The sequence below is a fragment of the Alosa sapidissima genome, chromosome 3, assembly GCF_018492685.1.
Source record: "Alosa sapidissima isolate fAloSap1 chromosome 3, fAloSap1.pri, whole genome shotgun sequence".
Taxonomy (NCBI): Eukaryota; Metazoa; Chordata; class Actinopteri; order Clupeiformes; family Clupeidae; genus Alosa; species Alosa sapidissima.
The window spans coordinates 3,737,596-3,758,746 of record NC_055959.1 but is presented as its reverse complement, the minus strand read 5'-3'; the positions used below and the strand labels follow the sequence as shown (position 1 = coordinate 3,758,746).

Below are 21,151 nucleotides of genomic sequence, written 5' to 3'. Positions count from 1 at the left end.
GCACACACACACACAATATTCTCATTGTCTTACAGATCTACAGACAGGAACTCGAGGCAAAACCAAACACAGCTAATAAATAAATGGATGAAGGCAGATTCATAGATTCATTCACAGCAACATAGACAGACACACACTATGAAAAAAACATTCAACATTGACACATAAGGCTTACATTCACACTCTACACAGAAAGAAAGGAAGAGACAGACAGACAGAAAGAGAGAGAGAGAGGGAGGGAGAAAAGGGGGCAGGCGAGGGGGCGGAAGAGAAAAGACCTTCTTAGATTATTGATTGTGACACAACAGTGTCTGTGTTGTCTGGTTGGGGAGCTCCTTCCAGAGGTCCTCTGGGTGTTCTCTGCAAACAGCCTAACTGCACGAACAGACCCTCCACCTCTTCTTCTCTCTCTCTCTCTCCCAGCCCTCATTCTCATTTTTACTCTGTCTCCCCCACTCCCCCATTAATGTAAGTGTCTGTTTAATTTGTTCATTTTGCACAGTGCTACGGTGACACGCTCAGCCTGGTTAGAATCAATGTCACACTGTCGACGGGAAGCTAGGGGCTCAGAGTGAAGTGTGTGTGTGTGGGGGGGGGGGGTAGGGTGTTGAGAAGGAGAAACTGCAAGAAAGAGAGAGGGATTAAGATGGTAAGCTACATGGTCTAGAAGATAGATAGATAGATAGATGCTTCATTCATTCATTTAGAATGATGGTGTGTGTGTGTGTGTGTGTGTGTGTGTGTACGCACGGGTGTGTGGGTAGGTGGGTGGGCGTAGATGGTGGAGAGTGGGGTGTTTGCTTGTGTGAAGGAGAGGGGCTGTTTTCTTTCACATCTTTACATCTAACGCGCCGTGTGTCGACAAAAGGCCTGCGAGCGAACAGCACATCACAGGCACCAAACGCACATGGCGATAAGGCGCGGGGCGTACGGCCGACCCATATCTCACAGCCTGCAGACTCACACAGCACAACACACATCAATCCTGTCACACAGATGTCACAACTCCAAACTCCAACTTGGCCTTAAATTAAAAGCAGCAGAGCTGGCGGAGAGCCTCTGGATCAGAAATGGCCACCCGTTGCCATGGGAGAGACGCTGGCCAACTGCCCCACCTGGAACATGAAGGTCCACCTCTTTGTGCTATTCCACAGCTGTATCTCCTAATGACCTCGTTCTAGTGCGGATCTAAGATATGGTTAACGTTTCATTTGAGAAGTGTTATGATAGAAGAGGGAAGTGGGATAAGTGCCCAGTGTAGCCTTGAGAGGAGAGTCCCATAAGAGTGGAGCGGCCTGATCTCTCCTGCCCTCCGACTTTATCTGCACTGATGCAGCACAGCACCATGCTCACTTAAGGAAAGGAACAGACAAATGGTCCAAATGGAGTCAGAGATGAGTGTGTGCTGAGAGCCGGTGTGTGTGTGTGTGTGTGTGTGCATAATAATGAGCCAACGATCGTTAGTCTATTCCGCTTCCATTTGAGTGTGAATATATCAGAATGGTTCTGTTCCATGACTTGTCCTTCTAACGTCTAACACACACACACACACACTTTTTCTTTTTCTCTTTGTCTCTCTCTTGAGAAATGAAAAACAAGTTAATTGAAATGAATGAATTAGAAAGTGAATCAGTGTTGATTACATTTGCTCTGTGTGTGCGTGTGTGTGTCTGTGTGAGTGTGTGTGTGTGTCTGTGTGTGTGTGTTCGTGTGTGTATGTGTGTGTTTGTGTGTCTCTCTCTGTGTGTCTCTCTTTGTGTGTGTGTGTGTGTGTGCGCGCGTGTGTGTGTCTGTGTGTGTATGGAGGATGTGGGTAAGTGAGCAGCTGATTACTCCCTGAGTGAAAGGAGGCATTGGGACGAAGTTGATAACAGAGCGGAAGGCTCCAATCTTCGTCACAGGTAAGTGGTGAAAGTCAATAAACCCATGAGAGGTTAGAGGTAAAAACAACACATTTGGAACGGGGAAAAAATCCATTATTTTTCTAAACCACATCAGGTTCACAAATGCATTTGATTTTCAATCAGGCATTAGATTATTATTAGGTTTCATACTTCAGAAAAACTGTACAATATCTACCACAGGGGACTGTACATTGATGGGAACAGGGTGGGGTGGAGGGCAGAGGTGCACATGAACCAGTGCTGAACACTTTCAGATTGCCAGGACTAATTGAGATCGCATCCATAGTGCAATGAGTCGAGTGCACATATTTACAGGAAACAAGGTAAGTCAACAAGAGTACATGTCTGTAGGACATGGAGGAGCACCACGTTACCTTGAAGCTGAAGTGCACTGTGCTCTCTGTCTATGTTCCCTGAATGTTCATTGGTGTATGTGTGTGTGTGTGTGTATGTTAGGCTAACACTAAAATGAGCCTTGTTTTCAGCCAGCAGTCACTGGAACTGTCTACCTCCCCCGCACCCCCTCACCCTGCCCCCGAGGCATGATAATAAACAAAAACAAAAAAACAACAACAAAAACTAAAAACCAAAAATGACAAGAAACAAAAACACAGGCATTAGCACCACAGCAGAGCAACTGCAAAACAATGCACACAAGAAAAGTGACAATGTACAAACAGAAGAGGAAGGCATTCAACGAAAACCCAAAAATCAAACAAACAAACCAAAATAAATGGCTTAAAAAAGGCAAGGGAGATGGGGGAGATGACATTTGTTGTATTTCTGTGTGTGTGTGTGTGTACTGTATGTATTCTATCCTACTCCCGCTAACAAACACTCTTTTTCCTGACAGTCAGATGAAATTAGGTCAGTCTTGATGGGAAGGCACTGAAGTATAATACTCTCGACGACAAACAACTCATTTTCCTCACGGATGCCGAAATCCTGACCTTTACTTGCGCACATGGTGAAATATTAGCATACCCCGCCAATGCACATATGCATTCACTGCAGAAATGAGCACCACTGAATTGATGACTATTCTGAAAGGTTTGTAAACAACACCTGTCGGATAAGGAGAGAAATGTGCGTTTGTATTCATAGGGTACCTTTCTCCATGTCATGTCAACCATACCCTGTAAACAAACAGCCTTCCAAGACAGTTCTCATCCGTGCATATTTAGGATGGCATTTGCCATTGTTTGCACACGGAAACAGGCACAGTGCAGAGCTAGCAGTGAGGAATGTAGCGGAAAACAAACTGCTTCCAACTACTAATGGCACTTGGTTTCTTACTGCAGTCAAGGCTATACAAGTGAATAGCAATATTTACTTATTCCATTACTTACAATTTCAGAGCTAGTCACTGGAGTGGCATATTAATTCAAATCATGTAGCAAAAAAGTACCATAGACAGCCAACTGGACCAAACAGAAATGCTGCAGTGGTCACTTAGTGGTATGCGACTAATGAGTCTCTGACCGACAGAAATGATGTGCCTTTCTCAGTGCGTTGGCAAAGTTCAGGTGTTGCAGACCAATATAAGCATTGATTCTCACACAAAAACTCCATAGTGGTGAATGAATGTAAATAAAAAAAGAACACAAATTAAATATGACTAATTGGAAGAGTTCCCTTTGGCAAATGTGCTGGGTAGCTCCCACTGTAAGTCCATTGGAAAGTCACTGTTCTTGATGTCATGGAACAGCACAGATTGGCTTGGCCCATTGGTTGCACACAAGTCATTAGAAAATGTACCACAAAACCCACCACACAAACATAAAATATAATAAATATTGCTTGTGTGGCATTGGTCATTGGTCGTAAAATCTTTGAATTGGTGGATCCATTCGCAAAGATCATCATCCATTGTAACAGACACGTCCGACCTGGAATCCAAACTTTTGATTGGTTCCCCCAAAGTCTGAGGCAGCCACGTCAATGATGGGGAGGAGGTCCGCCCTTGGTGAGTCGATGTCTAGGACTGTCGTCTCTTGGCCCTTACGAGACTATAGCAGTAAAACAAAAATGGCGATTACAGGGGATTAACAATGTTATAATATTTTTAACTGGCGTTGGAATAGCCACAGTTCTGTTGAGTTTTGTACACTCTGCCATACTGAAACATGATGACCTACAGCACATTCATGCTGCATATGTGGACTAAGTAAGGATTGGATACAAGTACAAATGTGCTCATACACAGTGAACAGCTGTGTGTTACACGGTAGTTAACGGTGTAATAACAATGTAACAAAACTACTGCAATCACATCATATTATTTGACACATTTGCTTATTCTTAATTTCTCGCAGAGTAAAAACATGACGTGATCTGACACCAGACAGGGGGTTAACGGTACCTTGCAGCCGTCGTGCAGGGCTTTGATGAAGGGAGAGATGATGTGCGCCATCTCCTCGTCGTTGCTTCCTCGGAAGCGCAGCGCCCGTTTGTGGTTGCGCAAGGACATGTCGAACCAGCCCGCCGAGTTCTGGCACGTGTAGGTGAACGTCTGGTGGGCCGTGGCGCTGAGCAGCTTCAGGAAGGTCAGCTGGACCACTGGGACCGGGTTCCCCTCCGAGTCAATGTACGAGAGCTGGACCAGAGAAGGTTAATGCATACAGTTAGGAACGGTTGTCTCATACTGGCACTTCAGGGCCATATGTGGTGCATGTTGAGACACATGCTTGGAAACAAAGAAAGTGATACACATATAAAGACATATACCGTACACATGTAATACACACAATACACACAATTATGCAAATCAACATCCACTGCATATTGTTTGCTCTCAGACACACACACACACAGACACAGACACACACAGTCTCTGGACGAAGTGTTCGAGAGAGGACGGAGGAGATTGACAACTGCCAAGGTGACTTAATGTGACAAGGTCATTAAGGTCATACACAGCATGGCTTGATCGTTTGCATGTACTCTGCTCAAGGGCCCTCTTAAGCCTCTCCTGAATGACAGCTCAAGGAGATCGGTTGGACTGAGTGGTATTAGAATCTGCCTGCAGCGTTTCACATGAAGAAGGAGATTAATTGCTCCTCAAAATCAGCAATGGAACATTGGCTACCCATCTCTTTATCATAATAACACAATGAATTATATAATATATCATATTTTTGTTTTCATAATTTCTGTGTCTGTTGTGCTGTTATGCATACATTAATAAGATTAATGTTTGACATAAAATAAATATTTATGATTGGCTTTGTTTTTCCTCAGGGGGTAACCGTACTGTTAAAGATATTATGCAAAATAGACAATATAATTGGAATGAATTTAACTGAATTTTCTAGACTAGAATAACATTTAAATAAGTGATACTATGCAAAACAGATAATGTAATTGAAAGGAATTGAACAGAACTTACTAGACTAGAATATAATAGAAATAGTGTTTGCGTGTAGCTGAATGTATGTAACTGAACTGAATTCAATCAGGGGGTGCAGGATGGCGGCTGCATATTGTACCTGTTTGCCTCTCTTGAACTGGCTGAACCAGCTCCCAGGCTTCTCTCTGCTCCAGGCTGCCAGCCTGACCTGTTGAATGGAGAAGCGGAGAGTGATCAGCACCACTAGCTCTATCTCTCTGTCTCTGTCTCTCTCTCTTTCTCTCATTCTCTCTCTCTCTCTCATTCTCTCTCTCTCTCGGTCCAGCAGCAAACTGTGGCCGCTGGGCCAACCTTTCACTCTCTGTCCAGCAGCCTCAGCCCTCTGCACTAACCGTTTCGATCCCCTTGTCGGGGAACAGGCAGGTCTGGCCGTCTGCAGTGAAATTGCAGAAGACCTTGACGGAGTCTTTGTGACATCCCTGGTTTGGATCGATCCAGTAATCCCCTGGAGGAAAAAGGAGAAAAGGGAAGAGGGTTGCGTCCAATCAGAGGCACTCACTCACTCACGACCGCTACCACCACTCCACACTCAAGTCCACTCCCCCCGCAAGATCAAATGATGAAATCAATTCTAATCTTATGTGAGATGATGACGCTGTATGGATGGCTTACATTAATAAGTAGAAGGATCACATCCTGTTAGGAGTCTCGCGACTCATCCGTGTGATGCAACATCAAGTAATGAAGGGGATGTGTGAAAGTGGTGCATCGTGGAGAAACGTTACATTCATTTCAAGCGTATTTCAACCGCAAACTACCGCACGGGCACTGGCATGACAGTGGGAAAGATTTTTAAAGGGAAGTGTTTGTGTGAGATCATACCCCAGGATTAGGGTGGCTAGCCCAGGTTTGGTTTGAGTTATTTGAGAGTCCGTCAGTGTGCTTATTATTCATCAAACGTGCTGACAAATTTGTGTTCCTGTATCTTAGAGAAAGGTAGCAACAACACCAAGGGCATATATTCAATAACCATTGAGCATACATTCTAATCTTAACTGTAAGTGTATGTATCTGTATTGTAAGTGAGTAGGTTAAATGTAAAATGGATCTGTATTGTATGTGAGTAGGCTACAGTAAATGGAAGAGGGTAATTTGTAAAATTCGGACAGCAAGATAGTTCGAAATGACCATTCATCTTGCGTAATCTGTTTAGTGAACGGTAAAGTAGGTTGCCTCACCGTCTTTGTAATCTGGGTGGCACATCATGAGCTCCTTGCAGGTGCGCGCGGGGCTCTCGTAGGTGCCCAGTGGCCTCCTCATCAGCTCCAGCTCCGTCTTCATGGAGTTGAGCGAGGCGAATACCTCCTCCATGCCCTCGGGCTCGCGCATGGCCTGGTCCGCCTGCAAGAAGTCCTCCATGTTCAGCACGTCCAGCTCCGACTCCGACTCCCCGGCTCCCTGTTCCGACTCCGGCTCCTCCTGTCTGCCTCCGCCTCGGCCGCGGTCAGAATGCCGGCGGCGCTTCTTCCTGCCTTCCCGAATGGGCAGAGGTTGGATGAGGGTGGCAGGGGGGCCCTGAGAGAGAATGGAGGAGACGGGTGAGTGAAGGACACCCAAAAGACCTTACTTGCACTTAGGTATGCATATGGACACTTAAAGGAGGACACTTAAAGGAGAATTCCAGCAGCTACAGTGCTACACTCTGGGGGCATAATCATAATCATGCCTCTAGAGTGTAGCACCAGAGCCCGTCTACGGAGAGCCTGGCAACTCCGTATTAAGTCCTATTGTACCGAATTTTGATTGCAGTTCCACCAGAGTTCCACTGGGGGGCGATCGCCATGAGTGCAGAATGAATGGGAGTCAATGGAGCTAGACGGATAAATTTGTCTCTTTCACCTGATTGTCGTTGACAAATCTCAGATTTGATTGTAGTTTGTATAACTTCAACATGGGTTACAGGTCAAAAGTTGTCCTTTTGATTTCTTACAGGTTGTTGCCCATAACACGCTAGCATTGTGCTAATGAATGATGTCATCGACACATTTGAAAGGCTTTTTAGAACAATTAAGTGACTTCAAAAAAATATAATACTCAACCAAGTGTATTTTCTTTGCCTCCCCTTTCGAATACAATATTCAAATTACTTGAAAAAAAATTATATCCCGAGAAAAGTGGATTTTGAGGGGTACAGCTCCATAGACCTCCATTCATTCTGCACTCGTGGACGAGCGCTCTCATGTGGAACCACAGAAGGAACTGCAACAAGTTCAGAAACCGGAGGTTTTCCGAGAGTGGCATTTCTCCCCTTATTAGACATTCTCTGGTAGCACTATGGCTGCCTGGCTGCTCCAACTGTTGGCTGCAGCAACTAGGTAGCACCGATGTTTTTTCGTACCGATAGTACTCGGTGACCTTGAGAAACAGAGTTCTATGTGTAAAATGGCCGGAATTCTCCTTTAAGACCTAACTTAGGGCCTAACTTACGCAGTGTCTACCATCAAGACTTCACTTGTGAGCAAATGAGAAGGTGTTCTGACCAGACCCAAAGGGCACAACATAAATCTATTTCATACAATTTTAAATCTATTTTAATGATGATTTCAGTGAATACATAATTAAAATGATCTAGTGGATGAATTAGTTGAAAGTGCATAGGCACTGCTTTGCTCTCTACTGTACAATGCACTGCACTAATGAGGTGGTGTTATGGCCTGACCCATGGCCCACAACATAAAATGGTTTCATAGTTATACAAGATAGCTAGCCAATATATTTGTGAATACATACATGAAGAGAAATGTGGGGTATGTAGGGGATATATCTGGACAGGGTAGCAGAGCCCCCATAGTGCAACACAAATAGGACCATGGTGTGAATGAGTATAGGCAGACAGTGTTGGGCTTCTCATCCACACCTTCGCAGGTGTGGACAGTTGGGTAATTATGCCTGTGCATCACCCAAAAACATTTTTGCCTGGACAGAGTAGCAAAGCCTGTGTGTGTTTGTGTGTGTTAGCCAGCAGCCAGACCAATGGATACCTTGTCTTAGCTGAATTACTGAAGCTAAGCAGATGTGAGCCTGGTTAGTACTTGGATGGGAGACCTCCTTGGAAAACTAGGTTGCTGCCTGAAGTAGTAGTGATCTTGGGTGGCCAGTAGGTGGCACTCTTCCCTCTGGCCAAAAAGATTGATCCCAATGCCCCAGTGCAGTGATGGGGACACTGTACTGTAGGAGATGCCGTCCTTTGGATGAGACGTTAAACTGAGGTCCTGACTCACTGTGGTCATTAAAGATCCCATGGCACTTATTGCAAAGAGTAGAGGGTTCCCTGGTGTCCTGCCTAAATTCCCAATCTGGCCACTTAATCATCCCCTAGTGTAATTGGCTCAATTACACCATCACTCTCCACCTCAAGCTGGTGTGTGGTGAACGTTGTGGGGCATAATGGCTGCCGTGCATCACCCAGGTGGATGCTACATATTGATGGAGGTTAGTGAGGTTCCCCCTTCCATGTAAATGCAACGTGCTGTTGTTGTTGTGTGTGGGGTGCAGAGGGACGTGGCTACAGGTCACCCAGTGGATCCAGACTGCACTGTTCTGCTTTGGGATCATGGCTACAGGTAGACACCCAGTGGATCCAGACTGCACTGTTCTGCTTTGGGATCATGGCTTTGGCTGAGTTCAAAGGGAGAACTAAGTAGAAAAGCTTTAGAATCTTTGGTCTTATGGGAGATCTAAGGAAAACTTTAGAATCTTTGGTTTTGTATCTTTACGACGATGCGCCGTTAGTACATATGTGAGATCTGACGGGGAGAACTCTAGAATATTTGGTTCAAAGGGAGAACTAAGGAGGACTCCATCTGCTGCACTCTGAGGGACTCTGACACAGAGTTGGAGATGCTTTTTGAAGAGGAAGGGGAACTCACAGGAGGTCCGGGCGGTCCAGCTTGTCCTGTGTCTCCTATTTGTCCGGGGGGGCCCTGTGCAAAATAGAACCATGGAGGAAAGTGTGATTGCATCCTGTCAATCTTTTCCTATGAGTAACTCAGGAAGAACTGTCCCAATATGACTATGTATTCATATGTATGGTTGAATTGCAATGCTATTTACCACAGTACTTTGTTACATACACATGTGATACTTTTGTATATGTATCATGGTGCAGATTTGTCATATGTAACTTATGTGTGTATATAGGAGATGATGCCCATCACTAACTTATGTGTGTATATAGGAGACGATGCCCATCACTAACTTATGTTTGTATATAGAAGACAATGCCCATCACTAACTTATGTGTATATATAGAAGACAATGCCTATCACTAACTTATGTGTGTATATAGAAGACGATGCCCATCACTAACTTATGTGTATATATAGGAGACAATGCCCATCACTAACTTATGTGTGTATATAGGAGACGATGCCCATCACTAACTTATGTGTATATAGGATGCCCATCATCACTAACTTATGTTTGTATATAGGAGACGATGCCCATCACTAAACTCAATATGCACAAAACATTGGATTTTAAGAAATAACCAGGTTTAGTTCTAGCTGAGGCTTTTCTTTGCCTTGGCCTCGTCACGACTGACTTTATTGAGAATGGGATAAAGCGCCAGAGAATCTCCAGATATGGCGATGAGAACAGAAAGACTCCTACTCACGCACTGTCAGTTTTAATATCGTCACTCACTCCCTGTGATTCCCCATAATAAAGCCTTGTGGGAGTAACAATACACATTTTTCACAAGACACATCTTCCCATGGCACGTGCTGGAGATGGAGTTGATGTATATGGTGTGTGTGTGTGTGTGTGCTGCCGTGTTTGGGAAATAGAATTAAGAGTCTGCAGAGCACAACCACACTCACCTCATCCCCTTTGGATCCCTTTTCCCCAACCATTCCCTGTCAGAGAGGAGAAGAGAGGGAGAGAGAGAGGAAGAGAGAGAGAAGAAGAGAGAGAGGAGGGGAGAGAGAGAGGAAATGAGCAGTGGTCGGCTTCACAGAGATAGACCCTCTGGAGACAATCATGGCAAACTGAGGATTAAACGTGGGTGGGAAGGAACCATTTTACAGCATTAACCCAAAACCACAACGAATCCTAACACATCTTGAATGAGGATTAAACGTTTTTGGCTAAAATCCCAGGGATGTTTTTCAAGGAAATGATTGTTCTATGTAACCTGATTAGCATTAATGTGTGATAGATCTCTAGTCCACACTTTCAACATTTCTAGACCATGAACCCACATCATTTGAGATGCGTCTGTGTTCCATCTCGCCTCAGAGCGCTAAGCTCTGGTGGACTGGCAGGGCCGAGGCTCAGCGCAGGTCTCGCTACGCATGCTGAACAGCCTCAGACATAAACCAGAGGCGGTGCGAACACAGTGGAGGTGATTCATGATCCATCACACTAAAGCTCAGGGTCTTTAATGGCTATAAAGCGGAGAAGTGAAGCAGATGGCCATTAGCATAGGCGTGAGAGCGGAGAGAGGAGCGGAGCACTTACGGCAAGCCCAGGAGGTCCGGGAGGTCCTGTCGGACCAGGTGGTCCCGTTACACCCTATAACACAAACACATCACTTGCTCGTGTATACAATCCGGAGGCTATTAAAGGTGTAATAGGTAAAAACAAACAAACTTGGGTGGGTTTTTCAAATTGTGGGATTCAGTGGAAATACTGAAATACTTCACATCCAGAAAACATCACAATCAGCCCTTCCTTTGTTCTAGGCATATACACTGAACACACACTTGTAGATGTGAAAGACGTGACATCTAATAGTATGGCTTTTGCTATTTCACAATGCTATATTTCATGCAGCTTCCCTGTTTCTCCTCGTTAAATCAATTTCTCACACTACACCTTTGAATGTGTGTTTGCATGTGTGTGCAGTGCACAGGTACCTCATCTCCTTTGGGTCCGTATATTCCCTGATTTCCTGGGTCTCCTCTGTCTCCTTTCTCCCCACTCTCTCCTGGTGGCCCAATAAGACCAATCAATCCACCGTGACCCTGGAGCAATAAAAACCAAACTATAAGTTAGGTGGGAATTACATTGAAAATACTGAAGCGTGACACAACACTCTGACCACAATAATTTGATTAATTCAAACAGTGTTCCTCAGTGTTCGGATAAATGAAACTGACATTGATGAGTCTAGCGTTTTGTTCTGTATATTGAACCTAGTTCATCACACAGCTCCTTGGACACTAGCGTAACACTGTCGCTGCCCACCGTTCCGCTGCCAAACCATAGGAAACAATAAAAAATAGCCGCTTGGTCAGTGCGATGCCCACCTTAGCCTGTAGAAGCGGTCTTTGCATAGCTATCATCATGTTATCATGAAAGGCCTTCATGTGATTCTGTGATCATGTGTCCATGATCAGAATGCCGAACATGGTCCTGAAGACATGATTGACTTACCTTTTCACCCTTTTCACCAGAGTCTCCTTTCAGTCCTAGCAATCCCGGTGGTCCCTGTCCACAACAGAGAGAGCCATTTTAGTTACACAGCTGCACTTAACAATGTTCAGTTTTCATTTAACATGCTAAAAGGTTTTGACAGTTAAATGTAATGTACTGAGCTGAACATGTGTATGTGCTGAGCATATCAACTTCTGCACAATGCAAAAAAATATATCTTACCAAGTGTTATAATCTTATATTAAGATAAAAAATCTAGTTAGTATTGTTTTTAGTCCTTACTTTAAGCTTTCTTGTAAGATTATTTAAATTAAAATAAGTCAAAATCTTCTTAATTTAAGATTTGACAGTGGAGTAAGTAAATTTACCTTAAATTGTCTTAAATCTTCAATCTTATCTTAAATTAAGATAAAATTACTTACTCCACTGGCAGATAAATTTACTTGTTTTTATGTCTTAATTTAAGAAGATTTTGACATAAATCTTCAAATAATCAGATCAAATAATCTTACAAGAGAGCTCAAAGTAAGTATCTTTTTACTAAAAACAATACTAACTAGATTTTTTATCTTAATATAAGATTATAACACTTGGTAAGAGATCATTTTTTGCTGTGTGCTGAGCCATGGAAGGAGATAGTGGGCCCTACCATAGGTCCAGGAGGTCCTGCTTGCCCAGGGGGTCCATTTAATCCTTGTTCTCCCTGTTGATGGAGCATTCAAACCATTTCAGTTTCCTTTCACATCTCCACATCCACTAAACTTGCTATTTTTAACAGTACAGTGTGAAGATGTTAGTGTAGTGATTGACCACCTGAGCTGACAGTGATGACTGTGTGTGTGTGTGTGTGTGTGTGTGTGTGTGTGTGCGTGCATGCATGCGTGTTTGTGAAGGCCAGTGACTCACCGCAGGGCCTGGGATTCCACGCAGTCCCTCTGGACCCACGTTGCCTGGATGTCCCTGAGGTCCCACTGGACCAGTCTTACCCACTGGCCCCTCAGCACCAGCAGCTCCCTGGACCACGCAGAGTGAGGAGGAGATGGGGAGCAGAGGAGAGAAGAGGAGAGGAGAGAAAGAGAGGAAAGAAGAGGAGAGGAGGAGAGGAGAGGAGTAGAGGAGAGGAGAGGAGAGGAGTAGAGGAGAGGAGAGGAAAGAAGAGGAGAGGAGGAGAGGAGTAGAGGAGAGGAGTAGAGGAGAGGAAAGAAGAGGAGAGGAGGAGAGGAGTAGAGGAGAGGAGAGGAGTAGAGGAGAGGAAAGAAGAGGAGAGGAGTAGAGGAGTAGAGGAGAGGAGATTTAGGTTTAAGTACCCTCACTGACACTGTTGTACTGTTAACACCCAACACTACTCAGCGGGCTACAACTAGGGCTGGGACAGTAACCGTATTACTGCAATACCGCAGTCATGTGACGCCTACCGCGGGTCTGAGCTCGTTACCGTCATCACCGCAAAAAAAATCTGTGAAACATTTGGGGGATTCGACTTCATGTAGCCGCCTGCAGCCGTCTTAAGCTGACTGCATAATGTGATTATTTCTGAGATTCTGCTACGTTTTCAACCATGCCATAAGAACAATTCCGGGTTGAAAACGTATCAGAATCTCAGAAATAATCACGTTATGCAGTCAGCTTAAGACCTCTGCAGGCGGCTACATGAAGTCGAATCCCCCTATTGGCCTGCACATGTGTGCACGTAGTGTGTAATGTCGTGATATATAATGTGATGAACCATCTTATGACATTGGTTCAAGGTTTTCAAAACAAAACTTCAAAACTTATCATCAAAAGATGAAGCAAACCCGACCTTCCGCATGTGTGTTGGGGAGCGCAATGTTCCAACATTCCATTTGTTTACTATGCGAGAGTAGGGGAGAACTGGCACAATCAGAAACACTTTTCTACTCTCTCTGTTCAAACTCGATTTACATAAAGATGTTAGACCTGAAAGCTGTGAAATTTTACCAGAAAGGAGTCATACATGTTTACTCCATGAAAGTCGAAACAGAATTAAAATATATGTTCTAGTTTGTTAAGAATTTAACTAGCCTAGGACCTACCTTTATTACAACCTGACGCAGCAATTAAAACATGCGGTAGCCTACCGTTGTAACAGTAGCATAAGCGCCATGAATGTAACAGTTCTAAAATTGTGATAGCCTTGTTGATAAACTGCTTATGCAAAATCGCGGTAATTTCCTACTTCCCAACCGTGGTAAGAAAACATCCATACCATCCCAGCCCTAGCTACAACAACAGACCATAGGCATGTCTGGAGCCAAACTATGAGACACAGGGAGTTAGTATGATGAACAAGATGGAGAGCATCACAGCATCGTCCATTCTCACCTTTGCTCCCTTCCTGCCCTGCTTCCCTTCCTTTCCTGCTGGACCTAAGTGACCCTTTTGCCAGACAGAGAACAATCAATATTCATATTTTTTTTTAATGAATTCAATTTCAAAAGTTCACAACATACACAAACACACAATCTCTGTCCACTCACCCTCCTTCCTGGAGGCCCTGAGGGGCCAGGCTCTCCTGAGGCCCCTGGAGGCCCCTGTGGAGCAGACATGGTGACAGTTAAAACCCACGCACACACACACACACACACACGCACGCGCGCACACACGCACACACACACACACACACACACACACACACACACACACACACACACACACACACACACACACACATACACACATAGCCATGGCACACACAGAGAACCAGCACGACCAGTCTGTACTCCTATGGGCCATTACTGGGCACTACAGACACTGATCATGAGAACTTACCGCTTTCCCTGGGTCCCCATTATCCCCCTTCACTCCTGGTCCCCCGTCGATGCCCTGAGATGGAGAAGAACATACAGCCATCACCAGTTACCCAGGGAGGACAGAGAGAGAGGGAGAGAGAGAGAGAGAGAGAGAGAGAGACAGTCAGAGAGATAGACAGAGAGAGAGAGAGGAGAGGGAGAGATAGACAGAGAGAGAGAGAGGTAGGAGAAAGAGAGTGGTAGACATGAGAATATGCGAGGGAGAGAGATAGACAGAGAGAGAGAGAGGAGGGAGAGAGATAGACAGAGAGAGGTAGGAGAAAGAGAGTGGTAGACATGAGAATATGCGAGATAGGGAAATTGATAGAGAAAGAAAGAGAGAGAGAGTGTGACAGGTTGTGAGTTATTCAGCATGCAGTCTCATTAGTGCATCCTCTCTCCCCTGCTGAGCGTCTGCTTGCTAATGACCGTATGGGTACTCACGTTGACACCTGGCTCTCCTGGCGGGCCTTGGTCTCCAGGGAAACCAATGGGACCCTGAAAAAGAGCAGGAGCTGATTAGGCTCAGGTGGGGTACTTTGACACAGGGAAGCCCAGTGGCTGATAGGTCAGGAGGAGAACTAGAGAACTCTTAAAAACTAGAGAACCAGAATTAGAGAACAGGACAACTAGAGAACAGTGGAAGTGACTCGACTCACAGCGTTTCCTTTGGCTCCGTCCTCTCCCGGTCGGCCTCGGATTCCAGGCGGTCCGGCAGCTCCAGAGAGTCCAGACTCACCCTTCTCCCCGAGTTCACCCTTCTCACCCTGAGGAAGAAGACACAAGGTTGGATTATGAAAGGAAGTCTAGTGGTGGTAGAAGTAGTAGTAGTAGTAGTAGTAGTAGTAGTTGTAGTAGTAGTAGTACTAGTAGTTGTAGTAGTAGTAGTTGTAGTAGTAGTAGCAGTAGTAGTTGTAGTAGTATTATTAGTAGTTGTAGTAGTAGTTGTAGTAGTAGTAGTAGTACTAGTAGTTGTAGTAGTAGTAGTAGTACTAGTAGTAGTAGTAGTACTACTAGTAGTAGTAGTAGTAGTAGTACTAGTAGTAGTATTATTAGTAGTTGTAGTAGTAGTAGTACTAGTAGTTGTAGTAGTAGTAGTTGTAGTTGTAGCAGTAGTAGTACTACTAGTAGTAGTAGTAGTTATAGTAGTAGTAGTAGTAGTATTACTAGTAGTAGTATTATTAGTAGTTGTAGTAGTAGTAGTAGTAGACTAAAGTGAATTAGAGAGTGAGAGAGAGAAAGAAGAAGAGATTGAGAGGAAGAGGAAGACATTCATACTCACTGGAGGGCCAGTGTTCCCAGCAGATCCTGGATTGCCCGCTTCTCCGTCTTCACCCTGCAAGAGAACCACACAGTGAGAACACACACTGCATAGCCACACACACACACACACACACACACACACACACACACACACACACACACAACTCCCTGTCAATGCTATGTCCCCAAAAACAATCAGCATTATACAAATGTACACACACGCATGTAAACCTACACACACAGACACGCACGCACAAACCCAAACCCAAAAATACACATACATGCTCCCAAACACACACACACACACAGCCTTTGGGCCTGTAACCCCAAACATTCACCAGAGCAGCCCCCTGCTTATACCTTTTCTCCCACAGTGCCAGGTTGGCCCACTCCCCCTGGCATTCCAGGAGCCCCCTGTGGAAAGAAGCACACATCAGAGTCACTCTTCATCCTACCTGCCTGCCCGTCGGCTGTGCTCGCCTCTCCTTTCCACCAGCTTGACCTGATTCAAAGTGACAAGCTGAGCTCAGAATACTGTTTCCCTTTTTTGTCCCTCCACTCAAATAACATCAGGCTGCACTGACTGCACCTATAGCACACACTACGTGTGCGTGTGTGTGTGTGTGTGTGTGTGTGTGTGTGTGTGTGTCGTCAGTGAGCGAGCGCACTGTACGTCGAGTGTCAGTCTGTGCCAGAATGGTATGGGGGAAGGTTTAATGGGGTCATCTATACAGTCCAATTTCAGCTCAGATAGAGCGCGCACATGTACCTGTCAACACATTATGTAACTTGACAGCATCTGTTTCACTCCTTTCTCATTTCACTCCTTTTCTCCACCTCCGCCTGTACCTTCAGTTCTCCTGTTTCTTCACATTACCACTCCATGACCTCTCTATCTCTCTTCTCTCTTTCACTTATTTCTCTCTATCTCTCTCTCTCCTCTATCTATCTCTCATTTCTCTATCTATCTCTCACTTGTTTCTGAGAGGTCGACGGTTTGCCAGTGTGTCATCTGTGGATGTCAGCCTACCCGGACTTAATTATTAAACTGTGAGAGATGTTGAGAGATCTCCATTAATAGAGGTAAATATAACTCGCCCACTCTGGGAATGAGAGGCTGACGCTCCTTTAATCATTTATAGTGCGGCAAATATAACTCGCACAGTGGGATTATATTCTAATGCTGGTTAATAATTCACGTCTCAAAATCAGATGAGGATCTTTGGGACAAAGGGAGAGATGGGGAGAACGAGGAGCAGAGGAATGAGAACGGAAATGAACTGCCGCGTCCCCCAAAGAAATGACCATGAGACATGGACATGGTTTAGGTGGACTGACACTGCTTCAGAGACAGAGAGGCAGGATCCACTCCACATTTTGAAGCTCACAGTCTCGCTGTGCCCATGAAAGGGAGTCATGGGAACAGGCATGAAAAATACAGTGATGAGATCGACATTGAACCCAGATTGAACCCCTGAGGAGAAATCAGGAGCGTCACCGAATCTGGCGCTCAATGTTCTCAACCTCTTCCGCAGCTCTCTCTCTCTCTCTTTCTCTCCCTCTCTCTCTCTTTCTCTCTGTCTCTCTCTCTCCTACCCCTGTCCTTGACCTGGAGGTCTTGAGTAGCCGCTGGAGAGGCCAAAGGTCACCTACCTCTGCACCGATGGCTCCCTGTGGGCCTCTAGGTCCATGCTGTCCGGGAGGGCCCTGAGGAGAGAATGAGGGATATGGAGAGAGAGAGAGAGAGAGAGATAGTGAAAGAAAGAGGAACAGAAGAATGATTAACTACCGAGCTCTGACGCCAACCCAAATCAATCCACACACTCAACACTTCACAGTCACCCCATCTAAATCAAGTTATGTCTCTGGGTAGCTGTGGAAAGACTAAAAGGACGCAAAAGCATTGTTCTGCTATAGCCGTAACCGAGAACAGATGTTTTCAAAATCTCACAAGATGGTTATAGCACAATAGGGCTTCTGGGCAAAATAGTCTAGAACTGCTCTATAAAAGAGACACTCAAATCACTCCTCAGCAACCTTACTATATTAAGCTGGCCTTTGCGATAGATAGATTTGGCAATGGACCAAGGTTTTCTCAAAAGTAGAGTGACAGTAAAACTTAACAATGTACTATAATTGGGTGCCTTTTGTGAAGTTACTGAAAACAGGTTTCATTATGGAATGGTTGTGTTTGTCTGCATGAAGACATACCACATATATTAGTTACACATGTCTGCGTACTGAGTTAGCATAGCATGCTAAATGAAATGTACTGTGTAATGAGTATGTATGATGTCATGTTTTGTCACAATTGACCAAGCATGACAAATGCTCTAATGGGGAACTTCGACTACATGTTTCAGTCGGCAAAAGTTGCTAGTCGCATGCATTTCATTCAACACAACTGTCTTCTGCTACAAGGTCTTGCAATTTACTGCCACTGTCTGTGAGTGTCTGAGTCGACTGTCTGAGTCGAAGCCCTGGTAAGTGTCGTCCGCCTTGTGTGGCTTTGATAAAATGGTGACAGACCATTAGCCCGTATTCTGATTCTCTTCTTCCACATATTGTTTTTCACTACCTATCAATGTTTTAATGAGTGCCACCATGCTATTCAAAGCCAAAGCTGAGTTTCTGAGAAAAAGCACTTCCTGTTGGCTGAAATCCACAAGCAGTGATTAATCAGCTTGACTTTGTCACGTCAGCTTGAGCTACAGTAGCAAACAAGCTCTATTCACACCTCTCTGTGGAACAAATAAGCTGTGTGTCTCACTTGCTTTTGCAATTAAACTGTGAATGACTACAATGCTGTAATGCAGCACTTACTGGTACTGTTCTTTATTATGGGAAAAGAAATTCCAAATTCCACATTAGTGGCAGGAAAAATCCCACGATACTTTGCATGCGGACATGCTTGAGACATTCCCTCGGTGAGGTCTCTCGCTTTTGTTTTTGTTCCACGCTCGGCCTAATCTGGCTAGAGTGGCAAGCGAGCTAGTGAGCCAGCCGTTGAGGATCTTGTTTTTTAGCATTTCCTTCACGCTCCACAGGCTTCCCGAGGAGACTGTCACCGCGGAGTGCGCTCATTAGACAGCCGGGGCTGGGCGAAATCAGATTAGCTGCTGTCACGCCGTCTTCCTCCTCAAAGCCGCTGCACCTCGCTTCGTCGACTTCTTCCTGTCAAGCTCTCCTTTGAGAGCTTTCTTGTGTTCGGCTCCGCGGACGAGTGTTTGTGCCAACGTACTCAGTCGAAGCGTGCACCCCTCCTCAAAGAACACCCCCCCCCCCCCCACACACACACACACACACACATACACACACACACACATACACACACACATACACACACACACACACAGCTCTCTTTTTGTTTGCAGGGATGCTCATCAGTGTCTCACTGATATCTGATTTGTTTTTTTTGCCATCAAGCTTTCATGCATATTGTGAGTCTCTCACACACACTGCTAAAAGCTTTGATCTTTATTGGGGGGGGCATTTTCCCTAATTTCGCCCATCACGTTCACAAAAGCGACTCCATAATTCATACGTCTCCCTGCATAATTCACTCGGGAATCAGAGCAGTTTCAGCATGGTGATTTTGAACGGCGGGACAAATTGGTGTTTTCTTTTTTTTTTTTTGCGAGCGCCATCTGCGCCAAGCATGCCAAATCTGCGCCAAGCATGCCGAATCTGCGCCAAGCATGCCGAATCCTCACCAGGGATCCCACGTGGCCGCTCTCACCCTTCTCACCAGGAGGTCCCGGCAAACCCTGCAGAGACGAGACAGAACCAGAACCACATGAGTCTCACACACACACACACACACACACATCCCCCTGTCTGAGACAGAGCAGCATTAGTCAGGAGACAGGAGACGGAAGGCCTGGGGCGGACACCGCCCGCCCGCTCACCTGGAGTCCGTTGGGGCCGGTGGCGCCCTTGAACCCTCTGAGCCCCTCGTCCCCCTTCTGGCCGTACATGCCCTGCTGGCCCCGGGGCCCTGGCTCTCCATCAACACCCTGCACAAACACAGATTTGCTATTCATTAGTCACCCTGCGTATTAATAGAGAGGAATATAATGAGACACAAGAAAGGACATACATACATTAATTCACTAAAAAAGACATATTTACTTACATACATACATCCATACATACTTATATACATACATACATACACACTTTCATGCTGAGAAAAAAATTGTTGTGCCTGCTGAATAGTAAGAAAATAGAGAAACATCAACAGACACACATGCACTAACAGACACACTGAGCTACACATTACTGTAAATACACACAGGCACAAACATGCACTAACACACATGCTTTCATAAGAGAAAATAACACCTACTGGTAATCCTGGTGGTCCAACAGGTCCTTGAACTCCTGTTGGTCCTGGTGGTCCCTGTTTGACAAAATTACCCAAATGTTATGCAAAGATAAAAAGAAAGAAAGAAAGAAAGAAAGAAAGAAAGACAGAAAGAAAGAACAAAAAGAAAGAAAAGATTCTAGCTGTATTCACTGGTAATAAATCCGAACAGTTAGAGATGGATGAGTGAAATATCAATGCGAGATGAGAGGCCCAGGTACAGACAGATAATATCAGCAGGCTGACACTGATCCAGGGTCAGCTAAAAGCCCCCACGCCAGGCAGCGCATTCATAATACGATCATTCTATTCCATCAACGCCGCAGCCTGCGCAATGTACTCATTACTCATACATCACACCATTCAGGTTCACACACACACACACACACACTCACACACGCACATACACACACACACACACACACACACACACACACACGCCCACATGCACATACACGCACACACACACGCACATGCACATACACACAGACACACGCACATACACAAGCACACGCACACACAGGGGTGGACCTGCCATTAGGCATGGTCAGGCAATTGCCTGGGGCCTCGGCCACCAGGGGGCCTCGTCATCCCCGTATCGTATTTCGTTTTTTTTTTTTTTTTTTTTTTTTTAAATAAATGATCACCGCATCCAAACAATATATTCTAATCCATAATAAAGATTGAAAAAATATTTTGCCTCATGATTGCTCATAAACTCATCATAAAATCAAATGACTGCAGGTCCGCTTCCTGTCACCATAGCAGCAACTAGCTATCTGAACGAGGTCTTGGTGAGGTGTGGAGTTGAGCGATTGACAGCAGCCATGAAACGTTTCCAGAGTGGAAGTGATAAAAGAAAAAGAAAAAGGGAGGAGGAAGAATTTAGAAAGAAATTGCCTAAATTAACCAACTTCTTCCAGTCGAAGAATTCTTCCACGGAAGAAAGTAATTTGGATAGCTCTTGCACTAGGCCTACATATTCTTCTACTGATGATGATGATGATTTATAATGTTGATC

At 45.0% G+C, this 21,151-nt stretch overlaps 1 protein-coding gene across 2 annotated transcripts in view; it reads right to left on the bottom strand.

Annotated features, from left to right (window-relative positions):
• Window positions 1-1,959: 1,959 nt before the first annotated feature.
• col5a3a (collagen, type V, alpha 3a) overlaps window positions 1,960-21,151 on the bottom strand; it is a 73,352-nt gene continuing 54,160 nt past the window's right edge. For both annotated transcript variants that reach the window (XM_042086275.1, XM_042086276.1), the window contains 23 exons: window positions 20,113-20,166; window positions 19,673-19,780; window positions 19,478-19,531; window positions 17,418-17,471; window positions 16,125-16,178; window positions 15,784-15,837; window positions 15,161-15,268; window positions 14,946-14,999; window positions 14,482-14,535; window positions 14,190-14,243; window positions 14,035-14,088; window positions 12,598-12,705; window positions 12,341-12,394; window positions 11,692-11,745; window positions 11,172-11,279; window positions 10,774-10,827; window positions 10,134-10,169; window positions 9,183-9,236; window positions 6,492-6,828; window positions 5,646-5,758; window positions 5,393-5,461; window positions 4,267-4,500; window positions 1,960-3,913 (listed from right to left, as the gene is read on the bottom strand). In XM_042086275.1, coding sequence (XP_041942209.1) covers window positions 3,767-3,913; window positions 4,267-4,500; window positions 5,393-5,461; window positions 5,646-5,758; window positions 6,492-6,828; window positions 9,183-9,236; window positions 10,134-10,169; window positions 10,774-10,827; window positions 11,172-11,279; window positions 11,692-11,745; window positions 12,341-12,394; window positions 12,598-12,705; window positions 14,035-14,088; window positions 14,190-14,243; window positions 14,482-14,535; window positions 14,946-14,999; window positions 15,161-15,268; window positions 15,784-15,837; window positions 16,125-16,178; window positions 17,418-17,471; window positions 19,478-19,531; window positions 19,673-19,780; window positions 20,113-20,166 — 2,070 coding nt within the window. In that variant the 3' untranslated portion in view covers window positions 1,960-3,766. The remainder of the gene's footprint in view (window positions 3,914-4,266; window positions 4,501-5,392; window positions 5,462-5,645; window positions 5,759-6,491; window positions 6,829-9,182; window positions 9,237-10,133; window positions 10,170-10,773; window positions 10,828-11,171; window positions 11,280-11,691; window positions 11,746-12,340; window positions 12,395-12,597; window positions 12,706-14,034; window positions 14,089-14,189; window positions 14,244-14,481; window positions 14,536-14,945; window positions 15,000-15,160; window positions 15,269-15,783; window positions 15,838-16,124; window positions 16,179-17,417; window positions 17,472-19,477; window positions 19,532-19,672; window positions 19,781-20,112; window positions 20,167-21,151) is intronic.